General features: G+C 36.1%; 3 protein-coding genes, 1 long non-coding RNA gene and 1 other non-coding gene across 7 annotated transcripts in view; 4 read left to right on the top strand and 1 right to left on the bottom strand.

Annotated features, from left to right (window-relative positions):
* LOC111810826 (cysteine--tRNA ligase 2, cytoplasmic) overlaps positions 1 to 11,116 on the top strand; it is a 20,516-nt gene extending 9,400 nt beyond the window's left edge. Inside the window, exons 3-10 of the mRNA XM_023697635.1 lie at positions 479 to 542; positions 6,624 to 6,785; positions 8,032 to 8,202; positions 8,285 to 8,566; positions 8,655 to 8,780; positions 8,986 to 9,219; positions 9,876 to 9,992; positions 10,432 to 11,116. Of these exons, the coding sequence (XP_023553403.1) occupies positions 479 to 542; positions 6,624 to 6,785; positions 8,032 to 8,202; positions 8,285 to 8,566; positions 8,655 to 8,780; positions 8,986 to 9,219; positions 9,876 to 9,992; positions 10,432 to 10,815 (1,540 nt within the window). The 3' untranslated portion in view covers positions 10,816 to 11,116. The remainder of the gene's footprint in view (positions 1 to 478; positions 543 to 6,623; positions 6,786 to 8,031; positions 8,203 to 8,284; positions 8,567 to 8,654; positions 8,781 to 8,985; positions 9,220 to 9,875; positions 9,993 to 10,431) is intronic.
* On the bottom strand, positions 6,005 to 24,567 carry LOC111810855. The gene is made up of 3 exons (XR_002817461.1): positions 24,556 to 24,567; positions 7,028 to 7,030; positions 6,005 to 6,191 (listed from the first exon to the last, which is right to left on the bottom strand). It is a non-coding gene; the product is annotated as an uncharacterized LOC111810855 (long non-coding RNA).
* On the top strand, positions 14,076 to 18,690 carry LOC111810836 (V-type proton ATPase subunit F). 3 transcript variants are annotated; one of them, XM_023697641.1, is made up of 5 exons: positions 14,076 to 14,206; positions 14,605 to 14,680; positions 15,252 to 15,333; positions 17,763 to 17,845; positions 18,213 to 18,690. In XM_023697641.1, exons 2-5 carry the CDS (start codon positions 14,618 to 14,620, stop codon positions 18,375 to 18,377), a joined length of 393 nt encoding a protein of 130 aa, XP_023553409.1. In that variant the 5' UTR covers positions 14,076 to 14,206; positions 14,605 to 14,617; the 3' UTR covers positions 18,378 to 18,690. The 3 variants fall into 3 exon arrangements, with proteins under 3 accessions (XP_023553409.1, XP_023553415.1, XP_023553424.1); XM_023697647.1 differs by lacking the exon at positions 14,076 to 14,206 and adding an exon at positions 14,226 to 14,355; XM_023697656.1 differs by lacking the exons at positions 14,076 to 14,206; positions 14,605 to 14,680; positions 15,252 to 15,333 and adding an exon at positions 15,348 to 17,048 and having other exon boundaries at positions 17,765 to 17,845.
* On the top strand, positions 17,539 to 17,680 carry LOC111783064. Its single transcript, XR_002813274.1, has one exon. It is a non-coding gene; the product is annotated as a small nucleolar RNA snoR2/U65 (small nucleolar RNA).
* LOC111810816 (serine/threonine-protein kinase STN7, chloroplastic) lies at positions 20,371 to 24,152 on the top strand. Its single transcript, XM_023697623.1, has 10 exons — positions 20,371 to 20,996; positions 21,078 to 21,164; positions 21,537 to 21,659; positions 21,936 to 22,037; positions 22,162 to 22,330; positions 22,415 to 22,508; positions 22,682 to 22,775; positions 22,871 to 22,927; positions 23,182 to 23,595; positions 23,732 to 24,152. Exons 1-10 carry the CDS (start codon positions 20,544 to 20,546, stop codon positions 23,891 to 23,893), a joined length of 1,755 nt encoding a protein of 584 aa, XP_023553391.1. The 5' UTR covers positions 20,371 to 20,543; the 3' UTR covers positions 23,894 to 24,152.

The raw sequence follows: 24,567 nt of genomic DNA, 5'->3' as shown, positions 1-24,567 counted from the left end.
CCTTGGTGGTTATGTCCTTTTGTAATTGCCCGTTGGGTCTTATATTGCCTACTCAAAGCTCCTTTTTGTAGCTTGACTCTTTCTGTTTGGGCTTTATTTTTGTATGCTTTTGTATTCTTTCATTTTTTTTTTTTTTTGTAATGACACCTCGAAGAAAAAAGAGACTGGGATATTTGATTTCTCACATATTGATCTATTGACATGAAATATTTTATATACCTATGCAAAGCGAATCGTTTCGGTTGTTTTTTTTTTTTGTCTGAATATTTATAATAAAACAGAGATTTCAAATTTTAGTATTTTCTGATTCGTCATGAAAGTGAAGCATGACCTATAATTTAAACTGCTGATTGAATGTTGGACTCTGTTTTCATGTTGGACTTTTTCTGCATTTTGGGTGATTTGTTTTGCAGTTCTGACTTTATTTTTTATTGAATGGTTCAAAATTGTCTGTAACTTGGTAACAATATCCCTGCAGATATCTGATGCACCTGGGATATGAAGTTACTTATGTGCGGAACTTTACTGATGTCGATGACAAGGTGAGTGTAGAATTACACAAGCACTCGTCTTACATTGAACAAGAATTACACACACATGCTCAATGATTTACTTGTGCAGGGATGATTTCTTAGAGTTCTATCTTTTTGTATTCTTCTATTAGAGAATTTTCCACCTGATACAGTCTTGGGATAAGCCAATTTGAAGTGAGATTTCCCTTACAGCTGATCATCCCGAAACTTAATCTTCTCTTTGCTCTCGAATCTAAACCATGCCATGTATCTCTGCTGGATTTAGTTTGTCTATTCTGATACACCCAGTAAGGCCATATGATTGGAGGCCTTATATTTTAGTTTCTGATTCGTCACTCGTGATGGAAAATGTCAGTAGTGACGGAAAATGTCAGTTTTTCCGGTTCCTGCATAGGTAGTGAACACATTGCAGACCTAAAAAGCACAAAAAGTTGAATCAAAGGAAAAAAAAAAAGCTTAAATTTAGCAGCTTGAGAGAAAGTGAGAGAGAGTCACGACATCTGAAGCCGGCCTCTTGGTGCCACTGTCGCTGCCTCCTTAAGGAAGGCAAAGAGTCGCGACCTCCTTAAGACAAAGAAGGCGAAGAGTCGCGACCTCCGGGGTTGTGCCAAGGTGGGGAAGACGAAGGTTTGCGAACAACACTTCGGAAGACAAAGAGTTGCGTCTGAATCGCTGCACAATGACAGAACCCGCTAGCCACTCCTCCGACTGAATAAGACCATGATGACAGCCGCTCCTTCTACGAAGACACCTGCACATCCCATGATCCCCCCCACCACCCACTAAAATAGAAAAAACTAAAATCATTGACGACACATGAAACTATTCCTTGCTGTCCACTAAAATACCAAACCATCAACTAAACTCAAGACCTCAGAGAAGAAGACAAGACCATAGACATGTTCATCGACCTACACAACCCTTGCCTGATACTAAAAAGTCGCCACAAATGTCAGAAGATAGAAAGACAGATGTAGAAACATACCTTTCGATTATAAACAAAAAGGAAAAGACAATCAACAAGTTTTCCCTCTCCCCCATTCATACTGTATGGGATATGATGGTGATTGTCACTCGGAAACATTTTCACGATGACTGGTTTATGATAAACCGGAGCATCCAATCCATGCTCAATGACTTTAGCCAACTAAACCCCTACAGAGCAGACAAGACGATTCTTCGGTACACGTCAAAGGAGCAAGCCTCATTAGTTGATAATAAAAAAGGTTGGTAAAAAGTTGGTAACTAGGCATTGAAAATAGAACCATGGTCTGATGAAAAGCACCTGAATGATCCCGTGGTTCCCTCTTATGGAGGTTGGATTAAAATAAAAAATCTTCCTCTAAATCGTTGGGACATCGATACTTTGAAACACATAAGAGATGCCTGTGGAGGTTTTATTGAGATTGCTAAAAAAAACCCTCATCGAGAGTGGACCTCATGGAAGCCACCATTTGTATTGAGAAAAATACACAGGTTTCATACCAGCAGAAATCTCAATACCATCATTATCCAAGATTCCCCTTATGGTCAATATAGACCCTTGCTTTTATGGAGAATCGTTTGTTGACGTTATGACTGGCTACCAACGCACTGAACAAGCACAGAAAAGATTTTGTACCCCAGAGGATACCAAATTTATTATAGATACTTCATGCGGCATTCTTGGACCACATCGTTGGTCAAACCACCGAGAAACAACACCTAGAGGGGCCTCTCAAGTACAACAAGACTCAACACCAAATTTACACATAACAGAGTCTATGGTCATACCACAAAGCCCCAAAAAGGTAACGACCATACCCACCTGCCATGGACAGCCCCATACCCTCCAAGCCAACTCCTTAAAAAAAAGGCCAACCCCCCAACCAAACCATACTCCGCCACCCTCCCCATCTTCCATGCCCCATAAACCCATAGCCTCCCCACACATAAACCAATGGCCACCAACCCCTCACCCTACCTTACACCATACTCCAAAACTCCATCTACTATACCACTTCTTATCCCCGACCTACAAGTTGTGACAATATCACCAGAAAAACATGCCATCATCATAAATAACCAAAAAACCTTCCTCACCCCAAGAACAAAATTCTCCACGGTTGGCATTGACCAAGAATCAAACGATGAATATGCATCTAGCCGTTTACCCCTCTCCACCGCCCCACCATGCCCCGCTGCAGAAAAGGCCAACATTTCTCACCTATTGCTAGAGATCAACCTTGCGGATACAAAGCTTGGCACTCTTTTTCAGGGAAAGCAGGATGAAACTGAGGTAGAAGAGGCCTCCTCGATATCAGCAACACTCACATCAGTAACACTCACACCAACAAGAGCCATCCAAATCTTGGCACCATGGCTAAAAGAGCACCACATGTGCATCATGGCTATACCATTTGGGACAAAGAAGCTCACTACGGCCAAGAAATCGAGTAAACTAACTAGGGAGATTGCTAGCCTTCTTTCAAACATCAATTATGAGAAATCGAGCAAATCACAATTGGGAGGTCAATACTTCTTATGATTATTATCTCTTGGAATGTTCAGGGATTGGGAGATTGGCAAAAGAGAGCCTTAATCAAGTCCTTTCTCCTCAAATACAATCCCACTATGGTTATTCTTCAAGAAACAAAATTGAATTATGTTGATCGCTGGATACTTAAATCCCTTTGGAGTGCCACACATATTGGTTGGTCAGCTTAGGATGCTTCCGTTTATCAGGGGGGATCTTAATCATGTGGAACGACCTAGCTTTGACCATTTCAGAAGTCACCAAAGGCTTATAAACCTTAACCACACATATTACACTGGCTGATAATTAGAGTGTTTGGATTATAGGAATCTATGGCCCCTGTGGATATCAAGAAAGACATTTTGGCAGGAATTATAGGATCTATGCTTATGTAAAGAGAATTGACTTTTGGCAAGCGATTTCAATACTTCTTGATGGGCGCATGAAAAATCCAGTGGAAAAGCCACCAAAAGCATGAGACACTTCAACAATTTCATAAGCTTTCATAAGAGAAGCTGAACTCATTGACCTTCCCCTTAGTAATGGACTCTATACATGGTTAAACAATAGATCTCCACCCACCTTCAACAATTTCATAAGAGAAGCTGAACTCATTGACCTTTCCCTTAGTAATGGACTCTATACATGGTTAAACAATAGATCTCCACCCACCTTGATACTCATCGATAGATTTCTTGCCACAGAAGGCCTCCTTGGAAAATTCAGTAATGCTGGATTCAAAGACGGAATAGACCTACATCTGATCATTATCCCATTCTACTTTCCATGGGTTGCTGTAAATGGGGCCCCTCACCCTTTCGATTTGAGAATACGCGGCTGAACCATTCTAAATTTTTGCCAATGGTAGAGTACTGGTGGAAGAATACTCCCCTCTGTGGATGGTTAGGGCACGGTTTCATCAACAAACTTAAAAGACTAAAAGAAGTCCTAAAGAAATGGAATAAGGAGGTTTTTGGTTGCATTTCCACAAAAAGGAACCAACTGTTAATCGAAATTGTCCTCCTTGATCAGATGGAGGAAACTGGCTCCATCACACTAGTTCAACACACAGAAAAAGCTCTTGAATGCAGAACTTATTTCGTTGGCAGTAAATGAAAAGCAATCTTGGAGACAAAAATGTAAAAAACAATGGGTAGAGGAAGGTGACAAACTCCAAGTTTTTCCATCGTATCATGGCTACAAAGAAACGAAAGAGTACCATCATGGAATTCTATCCGCACAAGGCAGAAGTTTAGTAAACGAAGAAGAAATTGTATTAGAATTTGTGTCCTTCTACACGTCCTTATACGCAAGGGACAATGCCCTCTGCGAATTTCCTCACGATCTTGACTGGAGTCCTATTGATCAACAGCAAGCTGCCTCCCTCGAGGTCATTTTCACTGAAGAAGAGGTGGGGAAGGCAGTTTGGCACTTGGGCTCCGACAAAACTCTAGGATCAGATGGTTTTACCTCAGATCATTATGATAGCTGATATCATGAGAGTATTCCAAGATTTTTTTCGAAACAGAGTTATTAATGGCAACCTGAATGAAACATACATATGTTTGATCTCAAAGAAACTGGATGCTCGCATTGTTACAGACTTTCATCCCATAAGCCTCACGACCGGTCTATATAAAATCATAGCAAGGGTATTATCTGAACGTCTTAAAAAGGTTCCCCCCTTCACAATCACTGGGAAACAAATAGGTTTTGTTGAGGGGCGACAAATTCTTGATGCATCCCTCATGCCCAACGAACTCATTGATGAAAGGGAAAGAAAGAAACAAAAATGTGTAGTCATTAAACTTGACATGGAAAAGGCTTCGACAAGGTTGATTGGACTTTCCTCGAAAACATTCTTGTGGCAAAAGGCTTTAGCCCAAAATGGCGAAGGTGGATTAAAGGATGCATCTCACCCACAAATTTCTCCATCATCATCAATGGAAGACTGAGAGGGAAGATTTATGCCACATGAGGTCTGAGACAAGGAGATCCACTATCCCCTTTTCTCTTCATCATGGTAATGGACGGTCTCAGTTGCCTACTGACAAAAGCAGAATACGAAGGGCAGATAAAAGGTTTTTAGATTGGTAATGAAGGCTTGAGCATCAACCACCTTCCGTTCGCAGATGACACAATCCTCTTTTCTGATTTGGTTGAGACGGTAAAAACCTTTGAAGGATTCTCTGGACAAAATATCAATCTCCAAAAAACAGAGATCATGGGCATCAATATTAGCACAGAGATCATGGAAGAATTTGCAGCATATATGGTTGTAAAAAGGGAGAATGACCGAATATGTACCTAGGGCTACCTTTAAAAGAAAACCACAAATCCTTTTCCTTTTTGAAGATTAATATTGAGAAAATAGAAAGAAGGTCGTCAACATGGTCATCACGTTATAGTTCAAAAGGCGGAAGACTTACCCTAATACAAACCACATTATCCAACTTCCCTACTTACTACATGTCTATTTGAAATGCCACAAAAAGTGGCCGCGGATATAGAAAGACTTTTCAGAAACTACTTGTGGAAAGATGTTGCACACCTTGTTCATTGGAATATTATAAACCTCCCAACAGAAAAGGGAGGCCTCGGTCTTCTCTCGATAAGGAAGAAGAACAAAGCTCTCCTCGCCAAATGGATATGGAGATATCATCATGAAGAAAAGGCCTTATGGCGAAATCTTATAAAGGCTAAATATACGCCTACATCAAACAAAAATCACCCCCTCCATCTTCTACAAAATAGCACATATAGCCATCAGCACAAGTGAAAATCTTCAAAAAAGAATGTCCTATATCACTCTATCTCCAAATTGGTGTCCATTATGCAAGAAAGAAAACGAATCACAAAATCACTTGTTTATACAATGCACATACGCTCAGAATTTCTGGATAACGATTCTCAATATATTTGAATGTCATCTCACATTTCCTAGGGAGGTAAAGGATTTTTTGGATATGGCCTTAACGTACCACCCTTTCAAGAACGCAAAAGCCCTATTATGGGAAAACCTCATCATGGCTTTCTTTTGGAATCGGTGGAAAAAAAGAAATAAGAGAATATTTGTAGAAAAGACACAGACCTACACAAAACTTTTCGACAATGTTGTTTACCAAGCTATATCTTGGTGTAAACTAAGGTGGATCTATCGCTCTTCTTGGTTCAGATCTAATTTATTTTTAATTTTACTCCCTTTTTACTTGAGCTCAACATGGGACAGCTTTTTATTTGCTTCTTACTGAAAGAGTAAATGTTTTCGTTTGTATTTTTCATTTAAAGGACCCTTGTCCAGCAACAATGACCATAATTAATAAATGCACAAGGGGTAACATCCCACGATGTTTTTTCATTGACTAATGAGTGATTAAGTTTCTCCTTTGCTTTAGTAATTCGAAGCCAGTGATGTAACTTACAAACTGTCTAATTATAGTTAGTCTTGGAGACAATTACTATGAAGTTAGATTGCCTAATTTGTTTATTTTTACATTTTCCTAGTAGTAAAGTCGTGGCCTTCTCTAGTCGTTATATTTTTCTGTATTTGAGGTTGCTATTCTTACTATTAACAGATAATTCGACGGGCAAATGAGTCAGGGGAGAATCCACTGTCATTAAGTGAACGCTTTTGCCAGGAATATCTTGCTGACATGGATGATCTTCAGTGCCTATCTCCAACACACCAACCTCGTGTGTCAGATCACTTGGAACAAATTAAGGACATGATAACTCAGGTATGGATCTTTATACTCACTCAACAATGAAAGCAAAATGCACCAATCCAGGTCAACAGCAAACTTTATCTATTTTTGTTCCTGTAAATTGCAGAATGCATCCATATCTCGTATGTATATTTATATTTTAGAATACGTGCAACTTTTGTCCATACCTAGCCAATTGTGGTTTAGAAATTCGCTGTAAGAAGGCATAATGATTGGTCAGAGATCCGGTGTTACTGCAGTAGTGTGTTTACCACCTGCTCTTTAAATGTGTTTTCTTCCAAATATAACTATGTTTGCTTTAATGACTATTTTTGTAATTATTGTGGGAAAAAGAAATGTGCATGGATTGTGTGTGTTGAAATTTTTGCTATGGTTGTCTATCCACGTGACACCAATGAGGGTGAATTAAATATTAGAAGACTTAGAGAGAATGAGTTCAAGTCATGGTTGGCAACTATCTATAATATAGTTCCTATGAGTTTTTTTTATTTTTGACAATGAAATGTAGGAATTTTATTCCCGTCAGTTTTCTTGACTGTTAAATGTAGGAGAGTTAAGTGGTTGTCCTTAAGTCTTCTCAAGGTGCACGCTTGGATGGATACTCATGGATATAAAATTGAATTGGCTTTTCATGTCAATGATACCAATAAGTTCGAGGGTATTTTCTAAAATGAATTTATTGATTAATCTAGGGAGCATCAAATGTAGGAGAGTTTGGTGGTTGTCCGTAAGTATTCTCAAGGTGCACGCCTGATGGATACAAAAATGGAATTGGTTTTCATGTGAATGATACCAATAAGTTGGAGGATATTTTCTAACATGATTTATTGAACGCTTGGATGGATACTGATGGATATAAAAGTGGAATTTGCTTTTCATGTGAATGATACCAATAAGTTGGAGGATATTTTCTAAAATGAATTCATTGATTAATATAGGGAGCATTAAATGTAGGAGTGTTAGGTGGTTGTTCTCAAGTATTCTCAAGGTGCACGCTTGGATGGATACTAATGGATATAAAAATGGAATTGGCTTTTCATATGAATGATACCAATAAGTTGGAGGCTATTTTCTAAAATGAATTTAGGGAGTGTTCTATTTAGAAGACACAATGGAGTCTTGCATTTTATGAACTTTTAGTTATCTTGCTGTTTCATATGAATATTTCTTTGTTCCAGATGTGAATGAAGGGCTAACGTTTACTCATCTGACTGTGATTTGGATTGTCTTATTTGATTTTTTGTTGATAAATTTGCAGATTATAAATAATGAATATGGCTATGTGGTTGATGGAGACGTGTTCTTTTCTGTGGAAAAATTTCCAAATTATGGCCAATTGTCAGGACAAAAACTTGAAAATCATAGAGCAGGTGAACGGGTTGCTGTAGATCCAAGAAAGCGTAGTCCTTTTGACTTTGCATTGTGGAAGGTTAAAAGCGGATATCAATTTGGCTATAAAGTAGGAATAGGAATTAATTGTGTAGTGTTTTTAATAAATATAATTTTTGTAGGCTGCAAAACCTGGTGAGCCAAGTTGGGAAAGTCCGTGGGGTCATGGAAGACCAGGATGGCATATAGAATGCAGTGCTATGAGTGCTCATTATCTTACTTTTAAGTTTGATATCCATGGAGGTGGCATTGATTTGATCTTTCCACATCATGAAAACGAGGTCGCACAAAGCTGTGCTGCCTGCCAAGAGAGTAAAATCAGTTATTGGATGCACAATGGGCATGTTACAAATAATAATGAAAAGATGTCCAAATCACTGGGTAACTTTTTCACCATTCGCCAGGTAGTATGGGCATAAAGGAGCTATTGAAGTTTCTTTACCTTTTGTTTAGTTTTTGTTATTACCTACTACTTTTTTCTTGTACTTGCAGATTACGGAAAGGTATCATCCATTAGTTTTGAGACACTTTTTAATAAGTGCTCACTATCGGTCTCCTCTCAACTACACTGTCTCCCAGTTGGATAGTGCATCAGATACTATTTATTATATATACCAGGTTTGTGATCCCATCAATGTCTGAGAATACCCTCTACCGTCCCATGGTCTGTCATTTATTATTATCAGTTTTTTTAATGAAACTCATGGTCGCTGTTTATAATCGGTGATGCAAGGTGCCATAATTAACTCATGATAGATAATTCCTAAATGATCAGTTCATTTATTTAGTTGATACTCATGGCCCATTTTTGTTTAATTGTTAGACTTTCCAAGATTGTGAAGATGCTTTATTACAACATCAAGGGGAAATCCTGACTGAGGGTTTGGGAAAAACAGCCAAAAAAGATCCTGTTTCCTCTGCTGCTGAAGAATGCATCAATAATCTACGCTCCGAATTTCAAACTAGAATGGCAGATGACTTGAACACGGCACATATATTGACTGGAGCTTTCCAGGAAGCTCTGAAGTTCATAAATAGTACTTTAACCTCGCTGAAGGTACAGTTTTTTGCACGCAGGCACTTCTCCAATGCTGGGAATTTGTTTATACCACTGTTTAGAAGTTTTGATTTAATCAAATTGAATTTTGAACTTGAATAAGCAGTGGAGTGAATACTTTCATTTAAAGGAATTCAATCCATTGAGTCGATTTTAATTTTTTCTTTTATTTTTATTTTTGTTGAGACTTGCTACTTGCTGTAAGCATTTTTGTGATTGGGCTAGACTAGGGGGCTGGTTTTTATGATTATATTGGAGTTTCTTTTGGTTTTGGTAATTTAGTATCAAGTGTTGAGTTGGTAGTATTTTTGTGGTCAGGTTAGATGCTCTGTTTTTATGGCTTTGATTGTAGTTGGGTTGTTTTCATAGTTGGGAGTTTTTATGTTGTTTTTATTAGTGAGATGTTGGGTGATCTATTGGTTGGTTTTATTTTCTAAATTTGTTCTTTCTTTCATTTCTCTCGATCACAACTTGGTTCTGTATATGTTAATTTTACCATTTATTGAAGTGTATTGTTAAATTGATGAAAATAATTATAATCTACTAAACTGACTACAGCGGGAAAATATATTCTCGTTTTACATTTTGTTATCCCGCTGCCTCTTCTCGTGTTCTTTTCAATGTAAAATAACCATTCATGTTTTTGATTTTATCAGAAGAAGCAACCAAAGAAACAACAGCTCTCAATGATTCAGGCCCTTATCAGTGTGAAGAAGGAATTGCGAGAAGTTCTAGATGTTCTAGGATTACTATCCTCTTCTACTTCCTCTGAAGTAAATATAATCTGTCTTGGTGTTTTATTTATTTTGCTCCTTTTATTTATCTTCACACTTTTATTGTCTTGGTCCCTCACATGTCAATAGACTTTTATTTATGTTTTTGGGAAAAGAAAACTGAAATAGGAATAAGAAATAAGAGATTAGACCTTGTTGTTTCTAAAACTTATAAACAGTTACCAAATGCTATCGTTTCTAGAAATTAGAAACAAGAAACAAAGACTGTTATTAAATCAACTCTGAATTTGTCTATGTAAGTTAAAAGATCAAATGAAATATTCAAAGCATTGGGATCATAAGAGAACAAACCTTCTGTCTTCTCTACATAAATAAATAAATGAATGAATATGAGAACGAGATGAAGGTTTGTATATTATAGACTGGAATTCAACTAGTTGAACATGCAATTCTGATGTGAGGTGTTTTCCCTGTGTAGGTTTTGCAGCAGTTGAAAGACAAAGCAGTTAAGAGGGCAGGCATGGTGGAAGATGATATACTGAAATTGATCGACGATAGAACACAAGCAAGGAAAAACAAAGATTTTGCGAGAAGTGACCAAATCCGAGCCGACCTATCTGCCTTGGGCATAGCTCTCATGGATGTTGGCAAAGAGACCGTCTGGAGACCGTGTGTTCCTGTAGAACTGGCACCACCGCCTCCTCCGTCTGAAGAGAACAAGTCTACTCCATTGGCCGAGAAAAAACCAACAGAGCAGCAGGTTGCTCAGCCACCAGCAGTTGAACAGAACAAGGCAGCTCAAGAACAAACAGTACAGGATGCTCAGCCACATGAGGAAAATAAGGCGACCGTGCCCGTCTGATGTTGCATCCGCTTTGTTGAGGAGAGGGATGAAGGATGAGATTTACATTACATTGTTGGCCAGTTGTAAACACTCGTTGGCCCTTAATATAGAAACCTGAAGGATTTTGGAAGAGCATGTGTAGCATACAGGTATGAACTCTACTTCCATTTACTTTAATTTTTGTGAACTGTGATACCGAGAGAAATTTTTATCTTATACGGCTGTTTTGGGGACCAAAAATTAATCCCAGCTGACTGCCTGTTGGGTTTTTCATTTGAAATATTTGATTATGAACCAAGAAGGAGACTGGATTGCTCAATCACCGTCATTCTCTTTATGGTTGAGTGTTTTATCAAATCTTAAGGACGAGAATGAGAACACACAAATTTGAGCAAAGGAAATACACCTGATTTACACTGATTTAATGAGAATTGCACACTAATGTGATGCTTACATCAGGATGACCTAGGTTTTTGCTTCCCTCTTATCTTCATCTTGTAAAAGGTTGAATCAAGCATTTTTTTTTTTGCTTGGACTGTTGGCGTGCGATGCATTCACATGTGCTTAACCCACCTCTACTTGACAAGGTCGAATTTTGGGCCTTTTGGTGCAGTAACTTCTGTATTTTTGCTCAAATTAGCTGAGGTCCTGTGTGGCCTTAGTTTTTCTCCAGTCCTCTACCCTTTTGAGTTTGATCCAATTGTCTAACTTTATCGCTAACATTAAGTTTATTCTCCAAATTGAGGTTTGTAGTTTAGTTCTTCGGAAATTTAGAGCCTACCTTGGTATTAAATATTATTTGTGAATCTAGTACAAGGTGATCCTTGTACTGTCTTGGGGTTTTTCCTTGGAGTGAACACTTCAAGTATGATGTTTTGACTTTTTCTAAACTTGGAATAAAAGTTCGTAGTTTGTGAATTATGGTCTTACAGAATTAAATATTCACCCCGAATGTTTGGGCGGCTAGAATCAGCTAACCAAACACCTATTTGAGATTCAATTAATCTTTCAGACTTGATTCTTCGACGATTAAGCAAAGTTTTTCGTTATGATTGGTTAAGCTTTATTAAGCATGCTTAGTCATGTTCGAATGGGATCCATCCTGAATTTCGTAAGATTTTTTAGGTTTTCAAGATTAGTCAATCAAGCTTTCGAGGTTAATCAATATTTCGGGCTACTTCCTTCGCACTTAATTGCAGTTTTCATGTTAATATTGGATTCATATTTGAGCTCTAATTCACATAGGAGAATAAATGTTTCACTCGCGCAACAATTTAGAAATATAAAGAAAGTTCCTGTAGGTCTCTAAATTACTTCAGTTCTTTCAACTACTCTATGAATTGAACGTAAGGATGGGAGACAACTTAGACAATTCTCTACTTTCAAATACAACTTTGGAAAAATATTTTTTAAATAATATATTTGAATATATAACATATTAGAATATAATATTTTATTTAAATTATATTTAATGTATCAAATACAATAAATATTCTCTTTTATATCTAATATCATTATGTACTAAAATTATTATTCAACTAGATATATTTTCTTTTTGTATATTTAATATATTATAATATATAATATATTATATTAAATATTAATTTAAACATTTTCAATTTTATATATATTATTTATTTATTTATTGAATTGATTAATTAAGTGAGAAGATGAGCCCTATTTTTCAAGTGAAACCAAGGAGGAAACTACTTATGTTTACACCTCCCTATAGGGTGAGTTTCTACTCCATAATGGTAGACAATGAATGGCTATAAATATAATTAATTGATTGGAATTGATAACTTATTTAAGATTAAAATCGAGTATATGATCACATGTGAAATATTAGTTTCTCGATTAGCGAATTTATAAAAAGAGATTAAATATTTATCACATGTGAAATATTAATTTGTTCATTAACGAATTTATAAAAAGAGATTAAATATTTATGGTCAAATCTTATACAAACTCATTGTATAGAATACTTTTACCGCGAAACCGTTTAGGGTGCAAATAAAATGAAAATGAACACAAGCTTAGATATAAAAATAGTTTTTTTTATAGCTGCAAATAATACTAAATAATTTTTCTAACTTTTACACATTGTCTGTCCTTATCAATTTCTATGTCTATTATAAAAAATATATATATATTTAGATCAATTCCAAAATTTGTATTGATCTGATATTTTTCTATTAAAAATTAAATATATTTTTCATTCTTTTTCTTTTTATGTTTTTTCTCTCTTCTTTCTCCCCTTCTCTCCATCTATGGCTGTCTTTGTTTTTTTTTTTTTTTTTTTTTTTTTTTTTTTTTTTTTTTTTTTTTTTTTTTTTTTTTTTTTNCAACTCCAACCATTAGAATGTCTCACTAATGTTTAAACATCTAAATTATACTCGACCTATATCTAACTCACCAAAAATATATTTCTCCCAAAATTTGTGTTTTGTTTAGCAATGACAAATTTCTTTGCAATTATATGTAATTTAGACTGCATGCTTAAAATCATTTCAGCTTGACCAGATCGATCTTACTTGTAGAGTGATTCAAATCTCAATGAAATGTTCTTGCCGTGAGATATTTTAATAACAAGGTAATCTAAATTTTACTTTCCCTTTAAGTGATTTGGCTAATTGTTCTAGCTTTTCTTTTAGTCAAGGTTTAAGTTTCTTTACCATTCTATGTAGTTAGATTGCATGTTTAGAATCATTCAAGTTTGACATGTTCAATCTTGTTTGTGGAGTGATTCGAATACTAAAAAAGTGTTTTTTCCTTGTGATATTGGTAATCTAAATCTTACTTTCTCTCGGGGTGATTCCTTATCATTTAGTATGAGAGTCATGCCTCAACTTAGCCATGCTAATAGAATCCTCAAGTGTTTAACAAAAAAATTGTGAACTTCGAAGGTGTAGTCAAAAGTGACTCAAGTGCCTGACAAAATGTGTATTTTGTTCGAGGGTTCTAGAGAATGAGGCTTAAGGGGAGACTCTATGATATACTTTGTTTGAGGAGAGGATTGTTGAAGATTATTGAGAAGAATAGTCAGACATTGACTAATTAAGAGGAATATCGTGGACAAGAAAACATATCTCCATTGGTACGAGACATTTTGAGAAATAAAAAATAAAGAGAAAAATATCATACCACCGTGGTTTAGAAATTATAACTGAACCGGTTAAAGAAGAAAAAAAGAGAACCGGGTAAAGAAATTACAACTGAACCGAAACGACCTGACCTGAATCAGGTCGGTTTAGTATTCAGTCCAGCCAAAACCGGATCGAATCAGAACGTACACCCGTCGGTGTTGGATGGAAGAGAATTGTCTTGATTGCCTGCATTCGAATTTCGGATCTTGGAAAGCTCCGTGTCCGACGAACAAAATTCCTCCGATCACAAATTCGGCTTCTAGGTATTTACACTGATCCATTTCACCTCACCCTCCTTTTTGTCGCCGGATCTCGATTCCTAGCTTCAATCCCTTCTCTTCTACTCCTGATTTTCACTAACAAACTTTGAATTTCACTGCTACCCTAAACCCCATTGTTCGATTTCTGAGTTGTAAATTCTCAATCTCATGGCTTTCAGTTTCGTTCCCTTGTTTTTTTTTTTTTTTCATTTTTTTCTTTTGCTTCTGCCTATCTCGCTGTGAATTGGAGATTTGACCCCAGTTGGGATAACACTCCCCGCCCCTGATCCCGCTTAATTTTATGCGGATTTTCTGTTCGAACTTTTCATTTCTGGTTCAAATATTTTTCGTGTTTTGTTAATTAAGATTTGCAGTATAATTGTTTATAATTCTTTTCGTAGCTACATCTCGTAAATGGCTGGAAAAGCTCAAATCCCCACCAAAAACTCAGCGCTTATTTCTATGATTGCTGATGAGGTACGCCCAATACATTTCCATATTGCAACAGCTTTTCTTTCTGGGTACCTTAAACTATTAAATTGACTCGAATTTCACTAGGAGTCAATATTCCGTACTTATTTGATCCTATTGATATGTGATTTTGGTGTTTGGTTTTCTTTTTACAGATAAACATGTGATCTTATTTTGTGTCGTATGTGGTTCAAGTACCTTGCAAACCCGAATCTTAATAGGGTTCTACTTGTATGTGTGTCAAAGCAAATCTGCTAGTTAATCACGTTTACATAAGTAGTTAGTCTTGAACCCAACAGTAAAATCTTCAGTAGTTTTTCTATGAAACTGTCAACTTTGATAGATAAACATCCATTATTCAATTTTTCTTCTTCTGGAATTTTATGTTTATTCTTCAGTTAATTGCAAATTTGAAGGAAAAATAAAGCATCTGGATAATATTATTAAAAAAAAAAAAAAAAAAAAAAACATCTACATAATGATAATGATTGGGCTCCAGCTTATTCTGTTGTGTTTTGTATCTTGAACTATGCATGGATTTTGGTTATACGTTTAATCTGAAATTTCTTTATAATAGGATACGGTGGTTGGATTTCTTCTTGCTGGAGTTGGTAATGTTGACCTGCGAAGAAAAACTAATTACCTTATAGTGGACTCTAGTAAGTATCCCTCTGATGCAAATATCTTGCAACTCTGATTTTCCATTTCGCTTGTAGCTTTGGCATCCTATTTTGTTAGGCTCACACTTCGTGTCTAAATCGTGTGAAACTTGCTGAAATCCTTGTTATTTAAGATAGTCCATTTTGAACGTTAGCTTTTCACAAAAATTCCCAGTGATATATATGATATTCTAAATTAGCTCCAAAACTTGTAGTATTCCACTTTGAAACTTAGTTTTGACACATTTAAGGATTTGGTCTAAACCAAGATGAAAATTTGTTTTCCCTCCAATTTATGTTTTATCATTGCAGACTTTCCTGAAAAAATCATCAGAGCTAAGATAGAATTTGGTAAACAGCGAATACTTTCCCCTAAGTAGTAATTTTGTTTCCCAATTTGACCTATAAGAATATTAAATGGCTATAACAAATCTGTGTGTAAAATCAAATTAACAAAATATGGTTATATTTTATTATTAAGTCGAGTGTCTCAATTTTTGTTCATGATAGAATTTTGTTATTATGATATAAAAATTGTGGTCAGGTGGGATACTAAACTGTGATTGAAGTAGTTGTGATAAGTCAATCCTAATCCTCAGCCCAACGATCCAAGCTTTTGTTGAAGTTAGACTCTTGAATCAAAGAAATTAATACCTTCTTATACAAAATTCGGATCAACCAAGAAACAAAAATCGAATTAGATTACCTCTTAAGATCAAAAATCTAGATGCAAGATTTGAAACTTTGCCCTAAATTGAGTCGTTCCACCATGGAATTTGATCAAGACTTGATTGAATGACTTGAATACAATCTACCATAAGAATGACTTGAAATCTTAGAAATGGCAAGAATGATGCTCAAATTTTTTAGGGTGAAAGTCTCAATTTGAGAGTTCATTCATTTATAATCTCATAAGCTTGTTTTTACATGCCATTTTGTGGGTATTTATAGCCTCTCCACAAAAGAAACCCCCATCCTTCACATAGCCGCTAAAAGAAGTGAGTGAAGTTCTTCCTTCTACCCTTCAAATGCCCACTAAAAAGAGTTATGAAATTAAAATAATAAATAAAGTCTACAAGGAAATTATTGATCAAGTGCTATTTAAGATAACCCTAACCTTGCAAATCTTAACTTCCAAAGCTCCAAATGGTCTCGTAGATGAAGAAGGAACACTTATTGAATCTTCTTGGCCTTGGATCGTAGGTCCAGTTGAAGCTTGTTGAATACCATGCTCAGTCCCTTGATATAATAAATAAGATAATTTGATGACATAGCTTCTTTCATTTTTCATGTTTATGACATAGCTTCTACATTTTCATGTCCTGGGCTGCTATAGATATGTACATTAGCATTGGCAATGTTTAATTTTTTTAGTTAAAAATTTATTTGAAAAATAATTATTCACTGAGTAGGCCAAAAGATTAAAGGGACAAACTATCAAGAGGTTTTGGTTTATTATTATTATTGTTTAATTATCATCATCTCCATTCATTTAGATTTAAAAAAATAATAATAATTAATTGAAAGGACCTTTTGTGTTTCTTTTTTTTGGGTTTCTGAGATGGTGTCTCCTCTATGCAATAAAGATCTAGAGTCGGAAGTTCATCTCTGCCTTCATTGCTCCTATGCTGAAAGTTTTTGGAATTATGTTCTTTCCACGTTCAATTGGTTGTGGTCCACCCTTGGACATCAACATTCTATTACCAACAATTTTGGTAAAGAAGGGCCTTTGGCTTCAATTCACTAATGTTTTCTGGATTTTATGGCTTGAAAGGAATGATAGAATCTTCATCAATAAAGAGAAGTCCTTAGATCATTTCTTAAATTCTCTATCATTTGCGACACTTTCTTTATGTGAACTTATTTCTCCTTTTCCCCATTGGAAATAAATGTTTGCAGTCTTCTTTGGCTAGGGACGTCGCTTTCCTTTTTTATTTTATATTTTATTTTATTTATTTATTTTGTAATACCATACCTTCTTGTTTCTTATTTAAAAGAAAAAAATGTTCTGCATGAGATATGTGTGTGTGTGATCTAGAATCCAGATTGACCGGCCTAGCACTGGAATTTAGCTCGCATTATACAAAGACCTGCAGTAGTAAATCATCTTTTTGTAGTATGGATAGCTGTTTTTAATATTTGCAAATGAAGTGTATTTAAAATGTTTTCATGTGTTATTGTACTGATGTCTCTAAGACAACTTTTGGTTTGATGCCACGTCGTTGATAGCTAAATAGCAGTGACCGATGGTGCTGTGATTAAACCAAAAACAAAAATTTCACTACTTGATAGGAATCTGTTCATCTTATTCCATGGGTTTACAGAGCCATTTTGTGTGATGATAGTGTTTTCCATTTATCAAATATGCACTTTGACTTGTCTTTCTATCCTCTTCTTATGTCTCTAAAGTTTAACTCTTAACGTCTTAGAGACAACTGTCAAACAAATTGAAGATGCTTTCAAAGAGTTTACAACAAGGGAGGATATTGCAATAGTGATGATTAGTCAATATGTAAGTTGTTTTCTGAATTCCCTTTCTATCCAATGTAAGTATGACTTGTTTTATTGTGACTAAAAGTTTGAGAGTGATTTTGGAATGGTCAAAACCACTTTTGTCACGCCCAAAATCACATGACAAAAGTGATTTTGGTCTAAAATTACTCCTAACACTTCGTTATTGGTTGACTAGTTGCCTTTTCCTTGAACAAAAAATCCTATGAAACCCCTCCCTCCTGTTTTATGGATTAATGTCTATTTGGTGTTCCTATATGTTTACACCTTTCTATTCCTCTGTGGCCATTAGGAACATCTGCTTTGGTTTAAGTTTTCAATATTTGTTTCATCAAACTGAAACAAATTTTTTTTATTTTTTATTTCAGGTTGCAAACATGATCAGGTTTCTGGTAGATAGCTATAACAAGCCAATTCCTGCGATATTGGAGATTCCTTCCAAGGATCACCCATATGACCCGGCACACGATTCAATTCTTTCCCGAGTAAAGAATCTGTTTTCTACTGAATCGGTGGCATCTGGGAGGCGTTAAAAAGATATTCCAAGTCATCTTCCTTTCTTCAAACATGCTGCACTTGGTTGGTGTTCCCCGCTTTCTTCTGCAGTAGAATTTCATATTTTGTAATGATTCTATTCATATTTTGATCACTTGAATAAAACTTGAAGAAACATGGAGCTAGAGGAGCTCCTCGTGGGTATCCAAGCAACCCCATTGTTTTTCTTGTACCTTATTCCGTACATTTAAAACTGCAACCTAGAGGCATTACATCTACATATATCTAAAACCATTTGCCTCCGTATTTTTTTTGGCGTTTAAATCCAGTCCATCTCACAGTTTCATATTATATAATATTCCACGACTGTGGCAAGGGTATTTTTACTCAATTCACAGGTTCTATTTTTAAGGCGTTCTATTACTTCAAAGCATTTTCTTATTATGTTCATCTATCTATATTTCTGCATTGACTATTTCTGAGCATTCTCATCCCTACTGCCACTCTTTGAGTAGTTTGCTCTTTTGGGAAAGCAGTGGAAAAGGTTCAGAGGGAAACTTGTGATGTCATCGCAAAAGGTATTAAGATATTTGCAAGAAAATTTTCAAAAATTCTTTTCCTGAAAATTCTTTTTGGAAGTTACATTTCCTTGAAACTCAATTGTTTGAGCTTATGAAAAAATATTAGAGTTAATGATCAAATTGCATATCCATCTTCTATTTCTAACTTTTTCTTCACGGGTTAAAAATTTTAAATATAGAAACCAAGAAGATTGTTGATGACTTAAGGGATCTCATTGGTGCTCGTTGGCTCACATTTTTGACACAAGTCATGCTTATGATGAGTCTGTGGATGCCTACAATGATATGAGGGGAAGCCCAAAAAGGACAATATTTGTTGTGGTGAGTTTGGACGGTTACAAATGATATTAGAGTCGGACTCAGAGCAGTGTGCCAACGAATATGTTGGATTTCGAAGGGGGTGAATTGAAAGATCCTATATTGGTTGAAAAAGGGAATGAAACGTTCTATAAGAGTTTAGAAACCTCTTTTTGGCAGACACACTTTAAAAATGTTGAGGGGAAGTTCCAAAAGGAAAAAGCCTAAAAAAGACAATATCTGCCAACGGCAGGCTTGAGCTGTTACAAGATATGTGTTAGTATTTTTAGTCTATTAATCCACGCAAAAAACCCGAACTGAAGTGTTGTATGCTAAGTTAAGGACAATGAGTATTCTTGACCATCGAGCTGTGTGCTACTTTAGGCTGCCAAATAGTTAGTAGACTGTTCATAATTAACCAAGAACGAGTCTTACATACGAACGAGTCTTACATACGAGTTCAAAATTTATAATAAGCATAAATAAAGTCAACCGATAAAATTTAAAGTTAGCCAAAATATCTTATTATAGATGGAAAGGTAATAGTTGGACGGAGGACTCGATTCAAACCAAAAACCTATAAAGAATATGTTGCAAACCAAAAACCTATAAAGAATATGTTGCAAATAAAACTTAAAATATGTTGGAAAGATAATTATACAACTTGATGATAACAAATTGGGTACATACCGAGTAAATTGTTTTACTCATCAAAATTATTTTTTAATTTTCTATTTTAGATAGACGGGATGAGGTCTGATCGAAACAATAGTATAATTAACTCCAAAGATACTATGTGAATCTTTTAATTATAAAGAATATGTTTCGTGTTAGCAATAACAATACATGTGTTAGTTTTGGAGAAAAAAAATCATTAGAATGGAGGTGGGCAACCAAATTGATTCTCCATCATAAACTCAAAATGAAGGATGGGAGAAGAAAATAAAAGACATATCAAAGTTAGAAACACTGAAAGCCAAGCGTCGACCTCTACAAGACGACACCAACATTTTAAGAAGATCAAGATATCCAAACTTGATGAACCAACGCAACCAATAAGCCCAAATTTCAAATACGCAACTCTGCGTGTCATTTGTGGTGCTTATTACTTCTCCAATCCAACCCACCAATTCGCCTCCACACAATCACAATACTACCTGAAAATTAAACTGTCCTTATTGATCCTCCCAACAAAAATATCAAAAAAATGAAATTCACACTTGTGGTCGAAATTCAAAGCTTCACTCAATCGTCGCCAGTATCTATTCTCTGGCATTCCTCTTCCCCTCCCCCTTCGTCCAATTACTCCTTTCACTCTTTTCATCCATGGCCGCCGCCGTTGCTGCAGCAGGTGGGGTTAGTATTGGAGTCTCAAAGCTCCAGCCGCGCCATTTGAAACACCCCACTTCCCCATTTCTCGGCAAGAAGATCAGGTTCAAGCACAAATCGGCCTTCGAATCGGCCTACTGTTGGAGGGTATCGATTAAGAATCCGAGAAGGGTTGTGGTTTCGGCTCTGGGCACCGAGCTCATCGATGTGGTTCATAATCTGTTTGTGGGTGTGGGAGTGGGGCTTCCTTGTACGGTGATGGAGTGCGGTGATATCATTTACAGAAGCACTTTGCCGAAGCCTAATGGATTAACTCTCACAATTCCTGGTGCGATTCTGGCTTTGGGCACTCTTTCTTATCTCTGGGCCACTCCTGGAGTGGCTCCTGGCTTCTTTGATATGTTTATTCTTGCATTCGTCGAGAGGATTTTCAGACCCACTTTCAGAAAGGTTTGCCAATGTCTAGTTTATATCACAAGTTTTCTTTGATGTTTGAGAATTTTCGTCGTTGAATTTCTTTTCTATTGGCAGGATGATTTTGTTTTGGGAAAGAAGTTGGGAGAAGGAGCGTTTGGTGTGGTCTATAGAGTGGCACTGGCTAAAAATCCTTCAGAGAAGGTACACTCGGAGCTTGCTTCGTTTTTTAGTTTTACCTCTCAGCTTATTTAAGTTGATCATTATTGTCCCTTAAGAGTGAGTTTGAATTGAAATTTAGATTAGATTTCTTAGTGTAGTGATCTTGATAAACAACTGTTCGATAAAAGTGCTAATCAAGCACTCCTTTTAAAGTGTTTTTAGATTTTTAAAAGCACTGTGGGATGAGAAATTATTAGTTGTTTTAACGGCCGTGATCATAAAAATTGTTGGTCTTAGAATTTAGTATTATTTGAGGAAGATAGAACTACAAAATGAATGCTATAGCTTTAGCTACTTAATGTGCAATGAATGCATGTATACACTTGTTAAAATATAGTTTTTCATTTTTACCAGAAGGAAGGCGACCTTGTCTTGAAAAAGGCTACTGAGTATGGTGCAGTTGAAATTTGGATGAACGAACGAGTGCGACGAGCTTGTGCTAATAGCTGTGCAGACTTCGTGTATGGTTTCCTTGAGGTGTTGCTCCATTTGGCTATTAATACCCTCTTAATTTAGGACATCATTTTATTAATTGCCTGTTTCAGAATCATGTTTGGTTTTTGGTTTTGAAAAAATAAGTTAGTATAGCGACCATTTCCCTTTTATGTTCCCTAATTCCTAGGTTTTAAAATACATTACTACATTTGGAAAACTAAGAAATTAGTCATTAGAAATCCATTTACGTTAAAAAAAATCATTATATATATGTTGGAGTTATTCTGTTATTTTGACTAATGTTGAATTTATTCCCAGAATTCTTCAAAGAAAGGAGGTGGGGAATATTGGCTCATATGGAAGTTTGAAGGGGAAGCTACATTGGCAGATTTAATGCAATCCAAAGATTTTCCCTATAATGTTGGTACTCTCTCTTATAAAACACTTATGAATCGAATAAGGCGTTAGTGTGATGTAACTTCGCTGCTGCAACTTTTACGCTTCCGAAATAGATAGATAGCTAAGTGATGGCTTTGAAAGTCAGGTAGAGAGGATGATTCTCGGGGAGGGCCAGCAGCTGCCAAAAGGGTTGGAAAGGGAGAATAGAATCATTCAGACCATAATGCGACAGCTCTTATTTGCATTGGATAGTCTTCACTCCACAGGGATTGTGCATAGGGATATCAAGCCACAGAATATCATTTTCTCTGAAGGTAACTAGCGAAGGCAAATAAATATGGTTTTGATTCGAATTTATGTTATTAACAATTTTCTTCTCTCATTTTATACCCGAGCAGGATCTCGCACTTTCAAAATCATTGATCTTGGAGCTGCAGCTGATCTTCGAGTTGGCATTAACTATATTCCAAAGGAGTTTCTACTGGATCCTAGGTATGTTCTCTCTAATTATGTAACCGAACGTATCAGGGGAGTGAGGAAACTTTATGGTAATTGATCCAAAATTTTCGGTCTCGGTAGTTTTGGTAGCTTTAGCCTGAAACTGCTGCTGTACATGCCTTTTCATATCAATTTTGTGTAATGATTTATGATTGTTCGCATTGAAGATATGCTGCCCCAGAGCAATATATCATGAGCACTCAAACTCCATCCGCTCCCTCGGCTCCAGTGGCAACCGCACTTTCCCCAGTCCTATGGCAGGTGCGCAGCATTGTAAAACGTCCATGTGGCGATGCTAAAATTTCTAAGCTTTATTAATGGTTTTTGAGTTTGATGATATGCCATGGGCTTAACAGATGAACCTCCCTGATAGATTTGATATCTACAGCACCGGTCTCATCTTCCTACAGATGGTAAATCTAATTCGAACTAGTCTCGTTCGTTAAGACTATATTTCAATGTTGACATGACATGCTGATTGAATTGATGAGTGATGACTAAGTATGTCTTTTTTAACACACTGAAGCATTGCTCTAATCCATTCAGTATGCTATATCAACATTTAAGTAATGATGTTAATACTATGAACTACAGAGTGTGATTTTTCAAGTTATTGTTGATGCATATTGGTTATTAGTGACACTTGCAATTTGGTTTGTTCTTGAAGGCATTTCCAGCAATGCGGACAGATAGCGGCCTCATACAGTTTAACCGTCAATTGAAGAGGTGTGACTATGACTTAGTGGCGTGGAGGAAAAGCGTGGAGCCTCGTGCCAGTGCTGACCTAAGAAAGGGCTTTGAATTGTTGGGTTTAGATGAAGGAATAGGATGGGAACTGTTGACGTCAATGGTTCGATACAAAGCACGACAAAGAACGAGCGCTAAGGCAGCTTTAGCTCACCCATACTTCGACAGGGAAGGTTTATTGGCTCTGTCCTTGGTGCAGAAACTGAGGCTGCAATTCTTTAGAGCTACACAACAAGACTACACTGAAGCTGCTAATTGGATCATTCAGCTAATGGCAAAATCAGGAACTGAGCAGGATGGCGGCTTCACTGAAGCTCAGCTTCTGGAGCTCAAAGTCTGTTTATGAAAACTGCCCTCTTCTTTTCTTTTTAATGAAAAACAAAGCTGTCATAGATAAAAATGAGAGAATGGGTTGAAAAGTTAGGCTGTAGACGAAATTTGAATGTTGTCTTGTTGTTTTGAACTTGCAGGAAATCGTGCCGAAGAAGAAAGCGAGTGCTGAAAGAAACGCTCTGGCTTCGATTCTGAAGGTGCAACGGAAGATCCTAAAAACGTTAAACGAAAGCATGGACGAGTTCAGCCGACGAAGCAAGAGCCTGTGGTGGAGTAGGTGGATTCCCAGAGAGGAATGAAGATAGTTTGTATGTATGTATAGTTCCAAGTTTTCTTATTTTTTGTTATTGTGGTCGTAAATTTTGTGTAGCCGTTCTAACTAAAGACAATTGAAGATATAGAAGCTGAAATCTAAAAGATGCATACTAAAAGCCTTTCAAACAGGTCAGGTATCTTATCGAATCCTCTATTGACACTGAAAGGAGTCTATGTATCGCAACTGTATTGCATGTAATTATCAGTTATGAATGTGAAAAATACAGATCAAAATGGGTATTATGTTCAGTTTTAACATTATTTAAACAAAAGTTGCTAAAATAATGATAAACTATAGAGGTAGAGGTCGTTCTTATTGTACCATTGAACCTAACTTTTCAGTTGAAACCATTACTTTTCAAAATTTCATTACACCCATCATAACTTTGTTGTTATTGAAGACTCTTTAAGGTATGTATTTCTTTTTATCCTTGCCTTTAATGTCTTAAGAGATTTGATTTTGCTCCATTCATTTAATTACTATTAGGCATTTCAATTGAAATTTTAAAATGTTTAGAAAAAAAAAATTGAATTCAGCTACTTAGATGAAGGGTGTTTTATATAATGTATGTTAACTATTTTGAATATCAAAATGAAGGCTGATATATAGCTTTATCCGATATAGAAGTGAATATCTATCTCATACTCTAATAGTTTT

This window comes from Cucurbita pepo, chromosome LG01 (genome assembly GCF_002806865.2).
Source record: "Cucurbita pepo subsp. pepo cultivar mu-cu-16 chromosome LG01, ASM280686v2, whole genome shotgun sequence".
In the NCBI taxonomy this organism is placed as follows: Eukaryota; Viridiplantae; Streptophyta; class Magnoliopsida; order Cucurbitales; family Cucurbitaceae; genus Cucurbita; species Cucurbita pepo.
This window is presented reverse-complemented; position numbering and strand designations above follow the sequence as displayed.